The sequence below is a fragment of the Mycteria americana genome, chromosome 1, assembly GCF_035582795.1.
Source record: "Mycteria americana isolate JAX WOST 10 ecotype Jacksonville Zoo and Gardens chromosome 1, USCA_MyAme_1.0, whole genome shotgun sequence".
Classification (NCBI taxonomy): Eukaryota; Metazoa; Chordata; class Aves; order Ciconiiformes; family Ciconiidae; genus Mycteria; species Mycteria americana.
The window spans coordinates 53,755,446-53,778,604 of NC_134365.1; the positions used below are offsets into that span (position 1 = coordinate 53,755,446).

The following is a 23,159-nucleotide window of genomic DNA, read 5'->3' on the forward strand; positions in this document are numbered from 1 at the left end:
TAAAGAAGTCTGTAAAGAGATTTTTTTTTTTTGTGAATATTGCAGAAATATTGAATCTTATGTTTTAGTTAGATGCAAATGATTTTTCAGGACTCTTCCTGCTAAGTTTGACCAGAGAAACCGCCTTATTTCTACACCAAATTCAGTTCAGGTAAGTGGCTGTGATTGTGTTGGTGTCCAGAATATTGTCAAATTCTGCAACATGTTCTAGTATGTGGCATTGCAGGATGACACCTTAAAAAACTCTCCATCATACCTGAGTTGCATCTCTTATTAAAAATAAAATTAAAAAATAAGTGTAAGGAAACAAACACATTAAGATTCCAGAGGAATGAAAAGACATCAGCTTTCTATGCTATTTTCTCTAACTATTTGACAAAAATAAAGCGACCCCATTCCTAAGTAAATTTTATATAGATTGCTTTTCTCTCTGCTTAGTCATTCTGCCTGTAAGCTTTTGAATAACCAAACAGGATATAAAAAGAAATGACTCCAGATCACCTACCAGATCACCTACCACACAGTATAGTGTTAATATAAATGATCTTGTTAGATTACCATCTGGTGAAGGTAAGGTAAGCATTTGTAAAGGATTATTCCCAAAGAAGCACAGGAAACCTCTATATATGCTCCTTTTATTAAAAATGAGTAGAATAAAATCAGAGTTTTTTCTAGTTAGCAAGGAAATTGAACAAATAAATTGATGGTATCAAGGTGGAGTTGTTAATCTATGCAATGATAGGAAAACCAGACAAATGTCCTAAACTTTTTATTTTGACAGAGAATGATGAAGCACAACAAATATGATAAACATTTTACTATCAAAGGGACAATATGTACAAAAATATGTTTTTAGAACTTATTTAAGCCTAAAAGGAGGAAGAAAGTCTTTCTTCTAACAATGTTCAGGCAGTTCATATGATTTCTTTAAAGAGGAAAAAATTAACATGCCATAAAGAAGGCAGTAGAAACAAAGATAAGCTATCTAAATTAAAAGTGAAAAAAGCCCGATTTTAAATCATGTTATGGAATTAATCATCAAAAGTTTATAAAAGCTCCAAATTGTATCCTGACATTTTCTAGTTTAACAAGACACTTCACGAGTGAAGTGAGACACACCGGTCCCCGCGAGGAAATGAAGCCCCAAGTGACTTCTTGGACTGCCTGCCATCTAGCGGTGGCTCGGTGGGGAGAGTTCTGCTCGCCCTGTTCTGTTAAGTGTTTAAACGGAGAATGACTGACAAACTCACCATTCCGAGAACTGGTTAAGCACTGTTTTTCCTATTAGTAAAGCATTAACCATCATAGACTTCAATATGATAATTCTCTTTGCAATAGTATTTTCCAGTGCTCAAAACCCTCAACAGTTACTAGAACAATATAATTACACTGCGATAAAGGTATTTATGACGGTTGCACCTTCCACGGTAACGGTGTATTGAGGTTTGCAGACAATGTGAAGACATCCAGATTTGTTCCACAGATAAGTTGTCTGGAGGCTGCTTCTTTATACAGCACTTACTGGCTCAAGACTACCACTTCTAAAGCGCTCATTTGTTCATGCGTCTCTGTCAAATGTTTAAAATACTTACCAATTATCTACCTCAAATCAAATCATGGTGGTTTCAAACGTACCCTAACCTAGAAGAACCGCATTAACCACTTCATGCATTATGCTCCACACACTACCAGCTTACTCTCACAGAAGATACAGCATTAGTCCTTATCTCATACACCTTATAAAGCAATCGGCATTTTCAATGGTTTCTTACCTAGTTGTGATGCATCTTATTTTTACTTCCAAAATGATGCTCTCAGAAATTCTTAGACAACGTAAGATTTCATACTGAGATTACATGGGGAAAGCTTTAGGAAATACATATACTCCACTTCTGCTCATACTAAAATGAGCGATGGCAACAAAAAGAAAGGCAGGAGATAGCGAAGAAATAACAAAATACAGATACTTTAATGTAGCTGGTTAGGTATGGCTTGGGCAATGACAGACAAAACCAAAATGACCTTTTAACAAAGTTAGTATTTACCCATTTAAGTAGCTGGCAATACGAGAGATTCATCTCTTTGGGATGCAGAAGTTTCCCCTTATTTTGGGAGAGAACACAGGCTATCAAGAGTTTAGTTGATTTTTGAAGATTCACTTCCTGCAACCTGTTTCAGCTAGCAAGTAGTGTGGCACATACTTGCAAGACGGTCTATAGTATTTGAGAAGCTGGAAGTTGCAAAAATCTTTTTTAAATATTAATTTTAAAGTGTTCCAAAAATACCTTTCATAATAAAAATTGTTCTGATTTTTTATATCCAAAATAGACAATAGCCAATAAGTAGATTTTAATTAGTAGCCAGACAATTCAAAGATACCATGTCTAAACCTTGCTTACATTCATGAAGCAGTTTAAGCTGCTTGAAACTTGTATAAATCCATGATCACTTCACTGAAGTGACAGCAGGTTTGGCCCTCTGCATGCAAGGAGGAGACCATCAAATTTAAATAATTCACTAAAACAAATTTCAAGGAGAAAATAATTTTAGAAATGTGAGGTTTTAAAGTTTTTATATAAAAATGCTAAAAAATACATAGAACTGTAACTATGCAGCTTCTATTTACTATTGTGATGCTTTTTCTTAATCCAACCAAGAAATAGCGCTTTGTTCCTGCAGCACAAGACCACTATTCCTAGCGTTTCACTATACATTTTTTGCATTCCATAATACTGATTAACACGTTCTTTGTGCTGCTCATGCTTTCAGATTCCACGTCGCTAATAAGTAATGCAAGATCAGGAGGTACACTACCACAAAACTAAATACGAGCGCAGCTTAGAGCCGATTGCCTGCACCATGCGAAGCCACGTGTTTGCCTCATCTCACAGGAGAGATGTGCTTCAGCACTACAAAGCCTGCTACTAGGTTCACAATGACAGGTATCTTCACTGAGGCAGAGGAAATGGGGCTGCTATTCAAAAGATTGTCAGCAAAAGTGAAGTGGCACAGGTTGGAAGAAAAAAAAAAAGATAAGGTTGTGATGCAGGGCCGTCAAAAAACCTCATTTCCCTACTGGGAGGGATAAATTAGTGGATTTCACAGCTAGTGTCCACAACTTCATCGCTACTTAACACATTAGCGAGGTCATTTTCTGTTCCTACAATAGGTAAAAATACATCGATTTATATCAACAGCTGAATCGGAATCTGAAGTACTCTCTAAAATTTGCAGATAGCAGCAGTGAGCTGAAAATCTACTTCAAGCATTTTGTGATTAATGTTTTAAGAACTAGACCAATACGGGCACATTTTTTATATAGAAACCATTTTCTCCATTGTTACTTACCTGAAATCTGGTCACTGCAAGGAGTTTGCTTCTGCAATACATTCGCACATTTTGTACTCCTGGAATTGTAGGTGCTTGATAAAGTCTTTACCTTTATTATTACATTCCCCTTACATTTATTATGAATTTATTATGAATAAAGGTAACCGTTACCATGTCAGACTTAGGAAGTATTCTGTAGCTAGCAATTATCCTTTAGAGATCAATTATGATCCAGTTTAAGACTCCAAGTCAATTCCTAGGGGAGACTGTGTACAAACAGACATGGCTAATGGGACCAGGAAATAAAGGACTTAGGCAGGGGGAAAAAAAAAACAAAAAAACAAAAACCAAACCCCAAACGGTTCCCTCCCAGCCAGTACCATGGTCCCCTGTGCCAGCAGCCATGGTGGGTTTAATCCAGGGACCAGAATAGCTACTGTCACGAAGCCAGAGCAGGGACATCGAAGAAAGGCATGATCTGTACGAAGCTGCCTCTCCAACAGGCCTTTTATAAGTAATTCTATAAGGCCACATAATTTTGATTTAAAATTGGTGCTTACCAACAACGTTGGAGTTACTGTGAGAACTGCAACAGGGTATGCCAGAATGGTTCCATGACCTAGCCTGGGAAAGGGCAAAGCCTCTTCAAGGTGAGCTAAAGCTTTATTAGACATTAAAACAGTGTTTCTAAACAAGCTGAATGAGTGTTAAGCTAATCTGTAGACCAGTTTAAATTTCCACAGAAAACGTAAAATAAAACTTGGTAACAGTTTGCCTGCAAGAATTCTAGAGTCAGTTTTCTGTATACATTGAAGTTCTCCAGACTCTGTTCCATTTAGTTCTTTGCAGAATAAAAGCGGTGAATCATTCAAGAGGCTCTACTGATGGTACACATTTCATATCTACGATTTAAGGAGGTTATGAACACTAGCAGAGCCCTGAGAATGAATTAAGCCTTTTTATTTAATCTGAGGCCTTTAATCGCTATTTTTAGTATAACCTATTAAGGTTTAGTTTAACTTTGTACTTTCAAACATTAATAAACTAACTCTCCCTCTGCATTTTTTCAATAGGAAAATTCATTTCAGAGTGACACAGTACTATTGCTCTCAGTAATGTCAAGTCCACAACCAAGCACACTCATCTCTTCTGAACTGTCCACAGATGATGCTCATTACTGCAAAACTGCCATGAAGTAGAAATATATTCAGTTATAATGAAGTGCAAGGAAGTGATACCCTGAATTTCAACATCTGTACTGAGAAGAACTGGTTTGGGTTGTTGTTTTGGATTTGATTTGTGTTTGGTTTTTGTCAAAAGAAGCAGGTACTAGCTTGTGCAATAATAAGGACAGAAGTTTGATATTGCTGTTTATTTCTTTTTAAAAATTAGACAATTCTCAATGTATTATTCCAGCAACATGCTACTAAGCACTCTATACATTCCTTTCTTCAGAATAATTCTAACTAGATCTTGGCAGGGATAAACCGATTAGGAATTACTGACTTTAATAGTACCAATCAGAATTAAACCAGTTGAGAACTCCTCCCCTGAATCTGACATGATATTTGTGTGAAACTGGACTACTCATATTTAATACTGTGCTGTCTTAAATACCTTTTGAAATATAAATATTTTGTTTCTCTATTAGAAACAGTTGTGTGTATATTTCTTCATCTTATTCAGAATAATAAGATAAAAATTTCCATGGGCATTAAAGGAAGTTTCAACTAGGGTTTCATAAGGCAGGCTCTAAAATAGTGCCTGAACCAGTTCTTCCACAGAGTTCTTGATTAAAATCTACATACTTTCAATAACTATTTTCAGCAGTGTAAATTATGTGTCCTCCAAAAAGGTTTAATGAAAACCATTTTAATTAAAACTAGTCTGACAGCCTGAATATGCAAAGTCAAACCACAGGATACTAAATACTTTTTGAGATTTGTCTGCATATCTACAAACAAAACTTCCCTCAAACATCCCATGGAGCAGAAACAATTATGGTAGCAATTAAAAGATTTTCAGTTGTCAGATTCAAGGTCACTAGTTAAATTATTCAGTCATTTTTACTTCTACCAAAACCAATCTCTTACAAGCATGTATGGTTTTGTATGTTGTTTCCTAAATTGTTTAGAAGCACACTCTTATATTCTCTATTTTACAGTGTTGTGCTTTTTTATTTATTCATCTGTACCAGTTTTTAGCTGAAAATTATTGTTCAAATTGTACAAATCACCCATGACTTAAACTGTATAATTACATTTCATGTAATCTCACAATTCATTGGGTAATTAAATGATTCTCTACAGCTTTTTTATCAAAAAAAGCAATATACAATTAATGAATCCCTGTAGGATTCCCCCCCCTCCCCCCCAAGCATTGACATTACATATTTAAATACATTGGACCAAATCCTTGGGCATGTCTGATGAGTTGTGCAGAAATCAGACATGCATGCACAATGGCTCAAAGCTCACCTTTCACAAAGGGCTGGATCCTAGTGCAGGGCTATATCCTCATCACAGAGAGAGGGAAAAAAAAAAGTGTGACTGTCTAAATTACATCAGCTGTACAGGTAGAGTGGACCTTCATGCCGAAGGAAAGCCCAGTAGTATGCCCTCTTACTTAAATTCTCCAGCATTTACTGTGGCATTTTAGGAGTGAGTGCATATGGAAAGGGTATATGGAACTCTATAGCACCAGAGGATTATTCTTAAAATCCTCACTGGGCAAATTACACTGAATTTAGGGGCAGTTTATGGCTGGTATTTTAATCTTCAGTAGCTATACTATTCTAAAGGATCTAGCCCATATCTTCATAGTGCAAATGTAACCTCCTGTATAGATACCTTCCAGTAATAATAAAACAACATAACCTTAACAAACAGAGGTACAGTTTGTTAATGAGGCGTGGTACATTTTACTCAGTTATGCACCTAGGCACGTTCTTTCATTGCTGAGCCCTCCACTTTTCAGAAAACATTTAAAAAATAACATCTTTGATAATATTAAAAGTAGACGATATGATTTTTTTTCTTCAGTAAATTAATAAAGTACAGTATAAACTGATTTTTCCAAAGTCATTTCAATTTAAAATGGGCTGAAAAAAGTTACAATGTTTAATGATAATTTCGGAATAGTAACTAGTTCACAAACATTTTGTTCGTAATGAGAAAACTTTGTCTGTGACAAAAAAAATAACCGTGTCTTCCAGCAATTTACAAACAGTATTTTAGATGCCACCATCACCTGAAGTTCTGTTGATGATGCCTTGCACCAACAGACTACTGTCCTACTGATGATCAACATTCATCTTCTTTATACGATGAAGCAGGGCATCTTTTTCCATTTGGACCTCAGCAAGCGCCATTTTGGCTTTGGCTAGTTCCTGTTTGAGACATTCATTTTCTTCAATAAGCTGAAATAATCAGTTAGAAAAGAGTATTATTAGTATTCCTGCATAATAACAACTTTTTCCATTACAGTAACTTTTAAAATACCATATGCTCACATTCATTGCTGAGTGCAGGTTTGTTGGGGCTGTGTCAATTGCAACTGACTCCCAGTCAATGAGCGTAGAACAGAGAGAGAGTTGATGCAGTTAGCTCCAAAGGCAAGATACCCAATGTTTTAGCTACGCCACTTCCATTTTGGAGTGGAGTGGAAATGACACCAGGTTCTGAGCTCTAGGAATGCATTCTTACCCAGTGGAAAAAACAGCCAAATTGATGTGCGGGTTCTGTCACCATCAATTCAAAATGCAGATATGATTGACAGATTAGTAAGGGTCTGACTTAACAGTCTAGTCCTGTGTCTTATGGCAGTTGTGTTGTACAGGGATGAGGGAGATGGGGAGAAGAAAGGACTTGCTCCCTCATAAAACTTTCTCTGATGTAAAGGAGAAGAATTAGTCTGCAGTGTATTAATACCCTATTTAGAAAGTAGTATTAAATTTATTTTGCATGCCTGAGTACTGAACCATACTATAATATCCGTAATTCATATTTTCCATCTCAAACACATTTCTAAACAGAAGTAACCTCCAAGCCCGCCCCCAGATAATCTAGCAATTATGATGATTAATGATTGTAACACAATTGGGGGTGGGGGAGGTCAAAAGGAATTCTTAATACCTCATTTTTAAGGAAGTCGGCTGAATCCCTGCTTGATTTAGAAGGTCTGGGAATTTCACAAGTAGTCTGCGTGGCTTGGTCCTGTGTTTTATGTCCAACAGGTCCAGTTGCTTGCTGCAATGCACTACTTGAATTCTTCATCTTTGACACATCATTTACTCTTTGATTGTCTATATCACAAAGAGATACTTAAGAGTAGTGCTTAGGATTTTTGTCCTTTTTTTTTTTAAGTTTTATTCTCATCAGCACAAAATTAAAACCACCTGAACAAATATACTTGTAATATTAAGTACATTTATATTTACCTCCCAAAATAAAATTTAAGAATAAAAAAATAATTAAGAGTTATATACCCTTTTGGAGGAAGAGAGAAAGGAAAGGAGACATGAGAAGAAACAATATACAGCTTCCAGCTTGAAGAAAATTATCACATTTTTATACTGACCAATATCATCACCACAGAATATGCATTCTGAATAATTAGAAGTTTGAGAACTATTAATATTGCTATTAATATACTGTCTCCAGGTCCAAATCAGATCTGAAGACTGCATTTACATTTGAAGACACAGTCAGACAAACCTGCAGGATCAAGTTTTTAAGTTAGAAAATAACTTAAATGACTTGGCATTAAAGAACCTTCCTAGCATTTATAACTGAAGTGCACTGTAACATCTATTAAAATATACTGCTGTACGCCAAGAGAAAAAATGAGGGTCATGGTTCTTAGTAGTCTAAAAAATACTCTGGGTTGGGTTTTTTCATTTTTAAACATTTCCTTCTAAACTAGAGTTTTCTGTTCATTAACCCCTCCTCACATCACACAGACATGTGAGGACTCAAAAATGTAGCACTGCAGATACATAAATCACTGCAGTGCAGATAGCATTTGACCTATGCCTTTGAAGTCACTGTACCTGAGCAGTCCATGACAAGAACAGGGATCAAAGAACTTCAGCAAAAAGGAGAAAAAATATGAGCTGAAAGAAACCTTAAAACTATTTTGTCACTAAATTACTATTTCTTCCGAATTTTAGTATAAAAAGATGACCAAAATGCATTGAACATCTTTAAACACTCAAACAATGCAGTAGATAATGTGGAGAAATTAAAATACAAGCAAATCATGCCACAGCATACCTCTGAGAAGCCTGGTCCATCTTTGCTATACTTTCCCATTAGGTAGGTGAAGGGGGCATTAAGATCACCCTGCAACCTCTTCTTCCTCAAGTCACACAATATGTTGCATATTGTTGGATTAATATATTCAGGACCTGGATGAAAGGGTGGGTGCATCCTCTGCAATTTTGTGAACAATACCAAATTGAAGGGTAAGTGACTGACACACTGCGGGGCAAAGCTGTTTTTCAGAGGAACAGGGACAGGCTGGAGAAATGGTCTCACTGGAGCCTCATGAAGTTCAGCTGAAGCCAGTGTGAAGTCCTGCAGCTGGGAGTAAATAACCTCTTGCTCCACTACAGGCTGGGGACCAACTGGACAGAAAGCAACATTGCAGGAAATGACCTGCAGGCCTTGGTCAACAAGAAGATTTATCATGAGTCAGCAGTGAGCTCTGACAGCAAAGACCAGGCACATACAGGCTGTACTAGCAAGGGTACAGCTAGCAAGATGAGGGATGTTACTATTCCCCTATATTCAGCACCAGTGAGACCGCATCTGGAATACTGGATCCAGTTTTGGATTCCCTAGTGTGAGAAAGATACTGACAGCAGAGGGCCACCAGGATAATCGTGGCCAGGAGCACATGATGTACAAATGAGAGCTCAGAGAGATGCACTTGTCAAATCTGAAGATGAGAAGGCTATGGGGTAATCTTAATGCCACCTTTGCTTATCTAGTGGAAGGGTATAGAGATGATGGACCAGACCTCCCTGAGGTGCTTGGCAAGTGCTCAAGCACCTCTGTCTTGAGGTGGCAGGACAGGAGGCAATAAGACACAAGCTGCAACAAAGGAAATTCCAATTAGACATTACCAAAAAAATTAACCATAAGGGTGGTCAAACACTGGGACAGATTATTTAGGGCAGGTTGTGGTATTGTCTTTTTGATGCTCAAAACTTGACTCTGGACAGGGCATTCAGCAACTTGATCTAATCTGCCCCTGCTTTGAGCAAGGAGTAGGACCAGATGACCTTTAGAGGCTTCTTCCAACCTAGATTACTCTATGATTCTTTGACATGCCTGTGAAAGACAACAGTAAAGTTCCATCTCTAAATGCATGGCCTTGTTACGAGTATTTAGTATTTGCCCATATGCGTAGAAAAAAAATTGTAAGTGTATACATATTTCATGAAAAGTATGAAGTTAAATCACTGCTCGAAATACAAGTCTCAGTGCAATCCCAGCCATGAGCCGCCAGGACACCACTGTAATATAAAGAATTGAAAACTGCTACTTGTACTTCTCAAATAGTCTTTTTTTTTTTTTTTTTTTTTTTTTCAACATTCTCTATCACTACCTGTAACACAAAACCACAAAGACAACAGGTAACCACCTTGATGATCTGTAAAGAAAGGCAATTTTTCTGTTTCATTTGTAGTCAATCAAAGGAACCTTAGACTTATCATGGCGAAGTGATATGCACTGATGAAGCATATCCTGATGAAGTTATAGGTATATTTTTATTTTTCTCAGATTAATTCAGCTGTGGGTTGTTATCACAGCCAATACACTATTCGAAAAGGTAATTTTCCTCTATGCGACTACACTTAGAATTCAGGTATATGGCAACACAACTTACACAAATTATCATCGGTTATCTTTTCTTTATTGGCCACATGTCTGCGCAAAGGAAAAAAAACAGTATTTATAATAAGAAGATTATACTATTGAGATATCAAGGTGCAGGAACATACAAACCTCTAATGAGAAAAGAGCCATCATCATTTCTTTCTATCCAGAGTATGTCAATATGTAGTTTTATGGGTACCAGCTCAGATGCCTTGAGATTTTCACGTGGACTGTCATCCTAAAAAATACAAGTATTCAAAAATGAGTTTACCAGGAAATCAAAATAGCTAATTAAGATGTTCAATTAAACATAAGTGGATTTAATGAAACTTGAAAGGGAACATTTCAGAGTGGAATTTTCTAATGGGATCTCCACTAAACTTTTGCTGCTTTTTTTTTTTTCCTGGGGATCATATTAAAGGCCCAAATTTATCTCTGGAGTAAGTCTGCTGAACTCAATATATACAGTCTGACTAAAATACTTCAAAGTATTTTTACAGACATCTCAATAAGATTATATCCCAACTCAAGACATTCTTTAGCTCAGGAGCTCTCAGAGTCACAGATAAGAAGCCTGCACTATATAGTATCTGATTTTCCCTTGAACTATTTAAAGATTGAATGGGTACAGCTATCATTCTTGAGAGGATTTTGCCTTTTTAGAATTTAGTTTGGGATGACACCAGCTGCAGTTCAGTTATATTACTCCACTCAACAGAGGAGAAACTTCACAAATTACTTCTTTTGGGGTCTACCCAGGAAGTCTTTATAGTTCATTATCCCTGTCAAGCAGAATAACGCAGCCAGTATAATCAGAAACTATACATATCCGCATCAAGCACATAGCAAGAAAGCTGTTGAGATATAACTGCCAAAGGTTCTTGAAACAGCATTGAGATTACAGTAGAAAATGCAAAAAATAACCTTTCTTAAATTCTCCTCCCCCCCCGTGAAACACACTGCATCAAGTCTCACGCAGAAGAAACAGAAGAATATACTGCATTGAATAGGCAATGCAGCATAAATTTGAACCATATCCTCTTGCTCTTTATTACCCAACAACTCTATAGAAATGAATTATCTGTATGTCAAATTTGCAGTTTGTCAACCATCATGAGTAACTTCACTGTGACTTGTGTGCACTGCTGAGTGAGCATTTCAGTGCTTTCACTGCCAAGCAGACTCTTACAGCCAGTTTATTAATGTATATTCCCCACCTCAAACAGCTGCTTTCTCAAGAACATTTTGCTTAAGTCTGTCTTCTTGCCAATAAACCAGCACAATCCTGTTTTTAAATTTAAATGACTATATGTTAAGACTTTCCTTTTTGCATTTGGGCATTCAGGTTTGTGATACATTGAAATCTGAGGAACAGATCCACAGCTCTTAACAGAAAGTGCTTGTGCTACTCCTGCAGTAGAAACGGCTCTAAAGGAGTGCCTAAGGATCTTCAGGGGATGGAAAAGCTGCATCACGGAGGGAGGGAATATTGGTGCACTTTGAGTAGAACACTGTAGAGATAACAACTGCCAGTCAAGAAAGATCTTAGTACAATGTAGGACTTAGCCCCAGATGCAGAACTGGAGCTGCTATTCAAATCCTCACTTTGTTCAAAGTTTATATGGGTGATTATTAATTTTCAAAGCAATGTTATAATTATCTTAACATTTGTTTGGGTTTTTGTTGTGTGTCATGTCCTGTCCCCCCCAAAAAAAGTGTCCTGATCTTTATATTCAATGGTTGTGCAACACAGAACTTACCATCTCCTTTAAATGTCTGGAAGAAAATCCCCTAGGAGACTTGAGCAAGAGTATCCTCTTAATGTTACTATTTTAAGCTACAGTGGCGAGAGAAGCTGGCATTATTTAGTGTCTGTTTCTAGGTAGGGCAGAACATGAAATCTGGGTTCTAAGAAACAGTATTCAAGTGGTTTGAACTGGAATTCCTGTAACCTTTTTCCTTCTTTTGCACTGACCTTTCATTGCAAGAACTATCTTTTACATAGGAGAGAGAATTAACCTCTAAAATCTGTGTTTTGTAATTAGAAAACTATTACTATGCTAAGCAAAAAAACCCAACCAGAAAAACCCACACTGTGCCTCTAGGAACATGGTATACCCTACCTATAAAACTCCCAGACACTGTCACTCTACAAAAGAGACTGGGAGAGGAGGAAAAAAGCATAAAATATTAATTCATATAAATAGCTGGGTCATGCAGAGAATTCCCCTCTAGGCATACCACAGAGCTAACCAAATCTATGGATTTTTAAATTGGTTTAGTGTTATCTAAAGACCTTCCAGAGTATGATAGCAGTTTCTTTGAAGTTAACTGTATCCAGATTAGTAGTTTATCATCAAAGAAACAAGAACACAATTTCTTTAAAGCAGCCGAATAGCTCATTGTTAACATACTTTTAAATTAATCCTTGCATTAGAAACTTTTATCTTCATAGGCATCACTTCTGCGACGGTTTCATCTTCTAGAAAATGCTGAATGTTTGTGAGAGAAGATGTTAGGAATTCAGCACTGAAGTTCTCTACATGACACTGAAGAAAACCGTTTTTTACAGCCAGCAGAGAATGTATGACAGCGCTAGGCCCACTTTCCCATCTCAAACTAATCTCGGGTGGTGAATTAACTGGTCCAGCCACAGATTTACAGTCAGAACCTGTTGCAAAAGGACAACAAATTTGCATTAAAATTTTGCAATGTACAAAAAAGGAATTATGATGCAACTACTTCTACCTCTACTGTCCAACTGATTTTCCAAAAGTACTTTAGAAGTATTATCCACAAATTACAGCATTGCAAATACAGAACTTCAGAGCAAATTTCTAAGTATATCACTTCAAAGTACTAAAGAGAAATAAACAGTACATACAAGAATTAGTACCTCACTGTGACAACAGAAAAGGGCAACACAGAAGTATCACTGTGCACAAAAAAAACCCTGTGTTTCTTCAATGTCTTGATGATGGAAAAATAATTATTTTGCATACTTTTCCACTAACTCCTTCAATTTTAATTCAGAAAAACATTTAAGTCAGTTCACTCTCTCAGGACAGCAGGTATTCTCTTGGAAAGGCAGAATTTCCTGACTCAGGAACTTACTTGCTAACTCACAGGAACATTAACAGCAATGCAGTAAGATGGAGAACATAACCACATGGTGCTTCCGTTATTTGGGTGGCAGTAGATTTGAACCATAAAAAACCCCTAGCAGCTTCTTGTTAGTTTCTGTATCTTTAACCAGTAAGGACAACTGCAACATTCAACTAAACAGTTCTAAAAATAAAATAAGATGAAAGATTTAAGGTAACCAGGTATCGGGGTGGGGGAAGGCCAGTATCCATTTGTTGTACAAAAAAGAGGGTTCACCACCAGAAATAATTACCCCATGGGATTCTCAAGTCATTTGGTCACTATGATGGCTGACCTACAGAAATTATCTGTATGCCAAAAAGCATATTCACAGTAATTCACAGTAATTATATTAAGAAGCAAACACTGAAACTTAAAAGATAGCTGAAATCAAAGTAACTCAAGTAAAATCAACTTAATTACATCAATTTGTATTAGTAGACCATCTAACTGTTAAACAAATTTGAGAGAATTAAAACAAACAAACAAAAAATGCTTCTTGGTTTAAACTCTGGTTCCCTCAGGAAAGCCCAATGTTTACAAGCTTAGAAAATGGAAAAAAGAAGTGGGTGAAGTTAAATTTAAAGATTAAGTAATACTTCCTTTTTCTATTTTTGTTTCGTTAATACTATTCTTCCTCCTTTCCCCATATTACTGACATGCAGTTTATTGTAATCTCCCCTTCTTGATTTCTGCTTGTGCATATGAGCAATTACCAGAAACTGAAGAGAAGGCATATGGGAAATCTCATAGCAGCCTTCCAATACCTACAATGAGGTTATAAACACAGAGCCAGGCTCTTCACAGTGGTGCTCGTCAGAAGGTTGAGAGACAACAGCTCAAATTGCAACAAGAGAGGTTCAAACCAAATGTAAGGAATGAGGAAAATTAAGCAGTGGTGCAGGCTTCCTAGAGAGGTTGTGCAGTCTCTGCCCTTGGAGGTCCTTTCCAAGACCTGATGGAATAAAGCCCTGAGCAACCTGGCCTGATCTCAACAGCTGACCCTGATTTGAGAACAGGATTGGACTAGAGACATCTTGACATCGCCTCCACTCCTCTACCCTCAATTATCCTGTGATCCTATGAAGTGCAGGTTTGCTCTGTGGTGGCTTCTTTGCTGTGTACTATCTAATGTTAAGTAATAACACATACTGTAATGAATACAGCATACTTTACCCTTCCGGTTCAGAGATAACCTACTCTGAATAATCTGACATGCACTGCAAAAGAAAAACACAGTATGCTGGTGGGCTGCAAGTTACAGTGCTTCTCTTCAGTAAAGCTTATCCTGGATGCCTGTATATAAAGGAAAACCATACTTCACCGAATTAGTGTTCCTTCTGAAATTACACATCTGGTTTACAAGGCACTTGGTTAAAAGTCCAAGGTGTCACTGCTGATCACATTACATTTGCAAGACACACGCTTTTTGATATATCAAGTCTCTATAGATATACTCAGGTGTCCTGTTAAAGAAAAGACATTTGCAGCATGTGAACATATTTTTAAAAGGTATCATTAGTATATTGTTGATCACTACTGCAATGCTATAACAACTGTTCACAGCATTAGTATTTAAGGCTTCAGGTTCTTGATACGCTAAACCAGATGAAGCACAGATCAGAACTGGAGAAACCAGATGACAATTCACTAAGTCATACTGACACTATGCTGGGTCAGATTCATTCAAAAACTTAGGAGGTTAGCTTTGAGTGAATAGAAGTTATGCAGATTAGGCAACGTGTCCATGCTGAAGTTACAGCAGCTTCCCATTGGTATCCCACAGGTCTTTGCAACAATCCCTTTTGCATTTTCCCCAAGATCAGTACCTCTAGATCCTCAAAGCCTTTTCAAGGTAGGATCATAGAGCGTAAGCTTTCTTTATGGATACATACAGATTTTCCATGGTTGCAAAGCTGCAGAAGTACCACTTAGCCTAGTCACTGGCCAGAGACAGACCCAGAGTCAAGCCCCAGTGTCAAGCCCCAGTGATGGCTGGTAACCAGCGATGGCAAGTTCTCTGCTGGACGTAGGAGGAATTCCTGTTTGCTCTTGGGAAGTAGTCGTAGGGGCATGTTACCTGTTCAGATCCTCTTAAGCAATATGTGATGTATTATTTTTCAAAACTACAGACCAGATTGTTTGGAGATGCTTCTGGAACCTTCAGCAGTGGCTTATAAAGGGCCTAATGAGAACCTACAAGAAGACAAAAGACACTGGGGCAAAACTGGCTTTGGTCCAGGTTCCTAACAACTGGAGAAGTGGACCACATCCCTAGTGGGGATGCTGGTATGGCATCTAGAAGTTAAACACGTTCTATGTTCCTGGACAATGTTCCTCCGAGACGGAGCCAGACTAAGGAAAACAGATGCATGTGATGCTCGTGGATACCACCTACAACTAAACATGCCGTCTCCCCGAAAACAGCTCCAGGAGAGTACTGGGAAGAAGGTTTTGAGCAGACAGGAGGAACTGTATCAGTGTCTGTTTTGTATATGTCTATTTTAAAAAGAAAAATAAAGAGTGGGGTAAGAGGAAGGGGGAGAAGAAGGATAATTAACTTTCTATATTCATCCCAGAAAACATGCAGGCTAGTCAATTATTGTAGACGAAGTGCAGTCAGACAGACGTGTAGCCAGAGACAGTAACTTTATTCAAGTAATACTACCCCACCCTGAACATAGTACAGGTCTGAAAACTGCAATTTCAAGTTTCAGTACAGCATGCAACAGACATTGCCTGGAGCTACAGCAGCCTGGCAGAGGGATCAATTTGCTCTCCTATCTGTAGATTAATCGAGTTCCTCTTTCTGTATGGTGCCCGGTTCCCGTGGGTGACCTAGCACAGCAGTAGAATCAGGGCATACGCACATATCTATTGGCACTAGAGTCAGGGTAGATGAACAGATCGTTGATCTGGGTTGACAAAGACCAATGGGAAGAACTGTAAATGAACATGAGAATCTTCAGCCTCTGCTGCGAACCAGAATAGAGGTTTCCTAGCTCTGTGAATAGAGGTTTCCACAACACTAACAGCCATGACTCCATCCTTCAATCCTTCCAATGTTTAAGAAGTGCTAGATCTCACGTTTCCTCCACAAAAAAAAAAAAAAGGCACACTGCAAGCATCAGGTATCTTTTGTGGCTCTAGTCCAGACAGAAGAGAATGGTCCTTAGAGAAGGACCAACACTCCTTCAAGAGGAAGGACAACTCTCCAGATGGGAGAACAATGACCACTCTGTCCAATGAGTCTCTGCAATTGGTTTGGGAAACTTTGTTTCCCTCAAGGATCTATATTCTTCCCACAAATACAGAGAAAGAAATAAGCAGTATGTGCCCTAAGTACTTCTGGACCAGAAAAAGAGTGCCTGCATCATTGCCAGAAGAATCCACCAAAGTGTAGAAAAACAGCAGAAGAAAAGACCACACATTCAGTCTCAGCCATGAAGTCATAGTTACCTTGCAGATATCTGAAAGGGGCACAGTCAACAGGGGATGGTGTAAAAACTGCATTAAACAATTTGGAAGCTGCTATGAACTGCTGTTCCCTTCTCCTCCAAGCACAAGGTCTCAGTAAAAGCACTGTCCTTCCCAGAGTACCTCTGCCATACTCCATCCCCCCTTCTTTTGTTATTGCTGCCAGACAAGATCTGATAAAGGCATCGTCCTGCAGCCAGCCCTGCAGGGAAGTGCACAGCTGCCACATTGCCCTCAAACTTATTCCAGCTATTAGGCACACTTTTCCCTTTCTAGACCTACTGCATTAACAGTATGGTACGTTTTAAATGGTTATTTTTAACCAGAAAACCTTCGTAGACTGCTTATGACCTGATTATTCATTGCTTTGCATGGTTCCTCAGTTTACTGGTTACAATTGCTAATTCAGCACTTGAGTAAGTTTTATTAAAGGTCTTGGGGGGTTGCTTTTATTGGGATATTTTCTTACGCTTTTGCTCACTGGTTCTTTTAATTGTATTTTGTTACCGTTAACTCATTTAAGTTGTTTCTTTTGATCTAATTCTCAAGCTTTTTCCCAACCTTGATCCCCTGGAATTTTTTTTTTTTTTAAACTGTTTTCTCCCTTAGTTCTTATATTAGAATAAACATGGGAGATGGGGAGCAGCAGTGGCTGCAGAAGATTGCTGTCTCAGTACAGAAAGCACAGCCCTACAGTGGAGAGAAGAAAAGATCAGTGGAGAGAAGAAAAGATGTATGTTACAGGATGGGAGTGACCAGCAATGTGCAAAAAAGTGTTCTTGGCCCACCCATCCAGATACCCACCAGAAAGAGAAAGGAAGAGATATGAAGTGGAAGTATTTGGAGATTCCAATCACTTTATAACCTTTTGTCCAAAAAATAATCAGCCAGTGTGCAAGCCTCTCATAATCAGCTGAACCAGAGGAAGCAGGTTCTAGTTGTAGATCCACATGAGAGCAGGAAGGTGGCATGTTCTTTCTATTTACTCCCTCTTGCTTTTACAGAGGATATGACAGATAACCAGAAATCAGTTTCCCTGCTGTATGAACTGAAGGTCAGCCATGAGTCTTCCCTGCTGGACCTCCCTCTTGCCTTCAGATGCCTGAATGCAACTGCAACATCATGCAACAGCTGCTCAGACAGCAGCTGCTGGCAACTGCTCAGCTTGCCAGTAAATGGGTTCTTTAGCTAGGGCATCAGAGGCTGTACCACCAAGCACAACTTCCTGAAGAAAATCCAGGCTGCTGGAAGGCTGGAAATAAATGGCAGCCAACAGCTGCTATAGCTGTTTCCTGGGAAAGGAGATGAACCAGAAGCAGGAAGCAGGTGCATCAAGGATCTGCCCCAAAAACCCTACAGCGCAACAGAGCTGGCAATCTGTGTGGAAGGCTGGCAGAAGGGAGCAAAGCAAACTGGGACATGAAGTGGCATGCCAATACATCATGCCAAGAAAAAACCTCACAGTATGTGAACTAGGTTTTCTGGCAGAGAATGTATACGTACTCATGCCCAAGAACAGCTCTGACAATACACTGGTTGATCTAGTTGTGCAAATATCTGGCATGAAACTACACCCTGTGTTCCTATCAAGCTTTTTTTTTTTAAAAAAAAAAAAAAAAAAGGCTGTCCTTGCAGCTCATCTTTCCTGACACAGAGTCAATTTTTAACTTTACTTAAACCACAGATTATAAATCTGTTTAAACTGTGGGTGTTAATTTATTCTAGAGAAATAGATCTTGAAGAAAAGAAACAGCCCTTCAAACCAAGGTACATTTAAGCAAAGTATCATTAGAGCAGTAAGCAAGTTCCATCTTCATAAAACAGTAACATAATGTAATGCAACTTATTTGATTTTAAAAAAGCAAACTAATGACCAGAATTCAATGCAATGCATTTTTTTACCCGCACTATCAGGAATGGTTCCATTTTTATTTCCTTCCCTTTTAATGTATGGCAATTAGGAAAGAAATCAGAGTAGATATTCTAAACCAGCATAAAAAGGATGCTATTGTACTAACATAAAACTGTTTCTATGCTTTAAAGCTAATACAGTGGTTTTATTTACTTAGAATAAACGTTTCCAACTCCAGTTTCACAACACTGAGATCTCATTGTTAGTTCTTACCAACAGTTCTGTTGCAAAGATAGTGTCGAACACTGATATTTCCCAATTGATTTGGTATCACTTGGTTGACCTGTAGGCATATTTCTGTGTCTTCACCTCTGATGTCAATTTCACCATTAACGCCAAATATTTGGAAAACCACAACAGACATCTGTCAACAAAATCAAGATAAAACAATATGAGATTATACATTGAATTTACAGTGGCTATTGTTTTTTTTAAGTTCTGTCTAAACCTTTTCCCCCACAAAAGGCAAATAATCTTCGTATCCATAACCCTTGCTCACAGAAAAGCACAAAGTTTTCTCATTTCTTCTTCTTTTCTTTTTGTACCCATTGGCTTGACTGTCTGCTGGTTGCTCAACTGTCTGTCCAAAGACAGATGCTTTTATTTATAACCCACTAATACCAATCCAGAATCAGCCAGAAAAGCCATGAAAGCAAGAAAGACTTTCCCCACTCTGACAAAGAAGCATGTGACCTATGTGACACCTGAAATTTTCTAAGGCTGCGTTCAACTTCATGCATATCATAAGCACAACCAAGCATTTGTGGTGCTGAATCAGACCAGGTTAAAGAACCAGGATAGGCCACTGAACTGGCTATCTGCACAGTAGTCAGCCCTTTTTCTCTATTTAATGGATTGCAGTGTCTTTCAAAAAAAAAAGTAGCAGCCAGTTTCAAAAGTCAGCTTTGGTATCAGAAGATACATACCCATCATCATTATTACTATTTTGGGCTCATTTTTCTAATGACTTTTTAGTTATATTCTACATGCATTCTACATGCATTTGCATAATAATCTGAACAAATTCTGTTTTTTCCATATTACCTATATGCACAGTTGATTGAAAATTTATTTAAAAGGAACCAATCATTTAAGTGAGCTGCTTTTTTTCATTACTTTTAAAATGAAGGTGATCCACAAATATTTTAAAGCAAATGTAAGATTACATGACTAACATTACTAAAAAGGAAAATCCATCAGCAAGCACACAACAGATTTCAGTAAATTCACTGTCTTTGGGCCCATATATTCTTAGGTTTCCAGTTCATGACCTTAACTGATACAAGAGTATAATTGAAGCAGCATTGATTAGGGTAAAGATCAGCAAGGAATAAGTAGAAAGGCAGATGGATAAAGCTGGACCCTGCATGGTGTCCCAGGGAGGGAATCTCTCTCTACATGCATCATTCTTACAATCTTCTCTAAGTATTGAGCATTGTCCTGACATAATCCTGGACAAGAGGCATCTCTGGTCTGAGCCGGTAGGGCAGTTGTTACACTCCTATTTGCAAATACTACAGAATGCTACCAGTGCTAAGGAACCATCTCCATATAAGAGATGTCAGAGTTATGGTGCTTTCTTTTATCTATACTTGATGACGTTAAAAAGCTCATTTTAAATATCATATTCAACAGAGCATAAAAGAACATGATGATATCACAAAACATTGCTAAGTACTAAAGCAGAAATATTTTCCAACATTTTTAAGTGGCTACTGTCATTTATCAACAGTGGCTATAGAGGAGATAACAAGGACAGAGAATGCTCAGTGTAATTTGGATTTTAATCTTCATTTGTACTTAATACAAGTGCCCCACATCTATAGGTTTACATAATGCACTAACAAAAGTGCATTACAAATGCACTAACAAAATCACTTCTAAAACCATTCATTTTAGCTCTATTTTAAGGTTTAATTTACTTAAGCAGGTATTCTAATGGAATTCAATAATATTACCATTTCTTCACTAGTCTCATGGGCATTCTCTGAAGCAGCACTCATGGCATCTGGAGATGACCCATCACAATTTTCAATCACTGTGCCTCCTTCATGGGCATTTTCTGATGGGCTTTGATAGTTTGTGGCTGTAATACCTTCCGTATATACATCAGAAAAAACGCAAAGTTAGCATAGCATAACCTGAATCACTCCTGCATTAAGAATAAAATCAGTGTCTGTTACTGTATGCATACATTAACTCATTTTTTAAGATGAGTTGAACAGCTTATTAAACAAATATTTATGATTGAACTGCCAAATCCATTCCTCTTACAGAGAGTTCAAAGTTCCAGATGCTATGCAAGTAAGGAAGTGTCCTGGTTTCGGCTGGGATAGAGTTGATTTCCTTCCTAGTGGCTGGTGTAGTGCTGTGTTTTGGGTTTTAGTATGAGAATCATATTGATAACACGCCGATGTTCTGGCTGTTGCTAAGCGGTATTTACACTGGTCAAGGACTTTTTTTTCAGCTCCCCATGCTCTGCCAGGTGCCCAAGAAGCTGGGAAGGGACACAGCCAGGATTGTTGATCCAAACTGACCAAAGAGCTATTCCATACCATATGACGTCATGCTCAGTATATAAAGCTGGGGAAGAAGAAGGAAGGGGGGGACATTTGGAGTGATGGCATTTTGTCTTCCCAAGTAACCATTACGCGTGAGGGAGCCCTGCTTTCCTGGAGATGGCTGAACACCTGCCTGCCCATGGGAAGTAGTGAATGAATTCCTTGCTTCGCTTTGCTCGCGCGCACGGCTTTTGCATTCCCTATTAAACTGTCCTTATCTCAACCCACGAGTGTTCTCACTTTTACTCTTCTGATTCTCTTCCCCATCCCACAGCGGGGGGAGTGAGCGAGCGGCTGCGTGGTGCTTAGTTGCCGGCTGGAGCTAAGCCACGACAGGAAGGGTATAGTGACAAAACCAAAACAGCACTCTACATGCATTGTTTAAAAAATTGTGAAGGGCTTTTTCTAGTCTTCTAAATCAAATATAAAACTGATCCAGCAGGAAAAAAGGTTAAAGATGCCAAGCCATATATCTAAAACACTGCACACGCCTTTAGAGCAAATGTTTGTGGTTTTATGTTTAGAGAAATAAGCTATATATATTTCGTTAGAGTAATCATGGTAGTGTTTCCTTGACAACTAGAAAGCACGCAGACTTAACCAGCAGTTAAATATTGTTTAACAAGCTAAAAAGACATATAAAGGTTACTTAAAATGGAAAATGTATTTTATGGCATACTCCCACATAAGCACATGCAGGAATACTCCTACAATCCAAATATATAACAGGTTTGCAAGTGAAGCATTCTTCTTATTATTGCTCTAGACTGAAATGAAATCATACAGAAAAAATATCGTCATTCTTTATTCAAAGTAGAATTTATCAGAAAAGAGGTACCAATAAAGTAGTCTTATTGTATTTCCTGACATTAGAAAATTCTTTAATCAGTTTTGCCAGAGAGCTACTAGATCATTACAATTGCGTAAGTCCACAATACTACAGACTACATAGAAGTAACTACCATATGCCTGAATTTCTCCCTCGGATGAGGGGCAAACACTCATGCACAGATAAGCAAAAATGGGACAGATACCTGCACTTAGACAGTCAATAGCTAGGAACTGTTCCGTAAGGAACAAGCTGTAAGGAAACCACCAAATCTATCTGCCTGGTAATTAGCATGGTGAATATTAGTGAAAATCCATTTCTTTTTCATCTACTTTTAAAATTAAAGCTTCTTTACCACTTCAAGCATAACACTGATTCAGGGTACAAACCTGTAAACACTTACAGCGAAAGCAACAGCTTTTAAGCAATGTGGGGAACAGTTCTGCTTGATTCAGAGTTGCAACATAGCACTATAATGCTTTTACTCTCCTCAAGAGAAGAAAATTAAGTAGCATTTAATTAAGTAGCACTACTTAAGTAGCACACCTTATTGTGTTCCCTTGAAATGATGTGCTGTGAATATACTTGATATTACTGACTGGAGAAGCTAACAGAAATAGTGCTGTAAAGTATCCAGGATTTGCTGCACTACAATCCTCGAGTATTATTTTAGTAACAAACAACATTTTCATGTATTGCTTAAAAATCTTTTTGTTAAACCTACTTACCTTTCTCCAGAAAGCTTTGGCTGTCACTTCCATCACTCTCTATCAAATGATCCTCTAGCATCATACTATCAATAGAGATGGTATCCAGAGAGACTTGTGATGGACTTCTCTTCATATTCTTGTAAGAAACGGAGAATGCAGGGAGGTTGGACGGGCAGCGTTCCTTAGGCTTTGCACTTTTTAAATATAAATATATTAGGAAATTATTATTTTAAATTAAAGGAATTGCATGGAAGTTACTTTAAAAAATTGCTCTAAAGGGAAGATATAAAAGAAAAAATCTGATTATTCAAT

General features: G+C 37.9%; 1 protein-coding gene across 9 annotated transcripts in view; it reads right to left on the bottom strand.

The window, feature by feature from the left end:
• Positions 1-775: 775 nt before the first annotated feature.
• Positions 776-23,159, bottom strand: part of BLTP3B (bridge-like lipid transfer protein family member 3B) — a 66,076-nt gene continuing 43,692 nt past the window's right edge. For 2 of the 9 annotated variants that reach the window (XM_075497752.1, XM_075497779.1), the window contains 7 exons: positions 22,866-23,041; positions 20,706-20,842; positions 18,961-19,111; positions 12,629-12,885; positions 10,344-10,452; positions 7,464-7,633; positions 776-6,748 (listed from right to left, as the gene is read on the bottom strand). In XM_075497752.1, the coding sequence (XP_075353867.1) occupies positions 6,623-6,748; positions 7,464-7,633; positions 10,344-10,452; positions 12,629-12,885; positions 18,961-19,111; positions 20,706-20,842; positions 22,866-23,041 (1,126 nt within the window). In that variant the 3' untranslated portion in view covers positions 776-6,622. Of the gene's footprint in view, positions 6,749-7,463; positions 7,634-10,343; positions 10,453-12,628; positions 12,886-13,328; positions 13,503-18,960; positions 19,112-20,705; positions 20,843-22,865; positions 23,042-23,159 lie in introns of those variants that run through there. The other 7 variants (XM_075497760.1, XM_075497769.1, XR_012775107.1 and 4 more) reach the window with 6 other exon arrangements.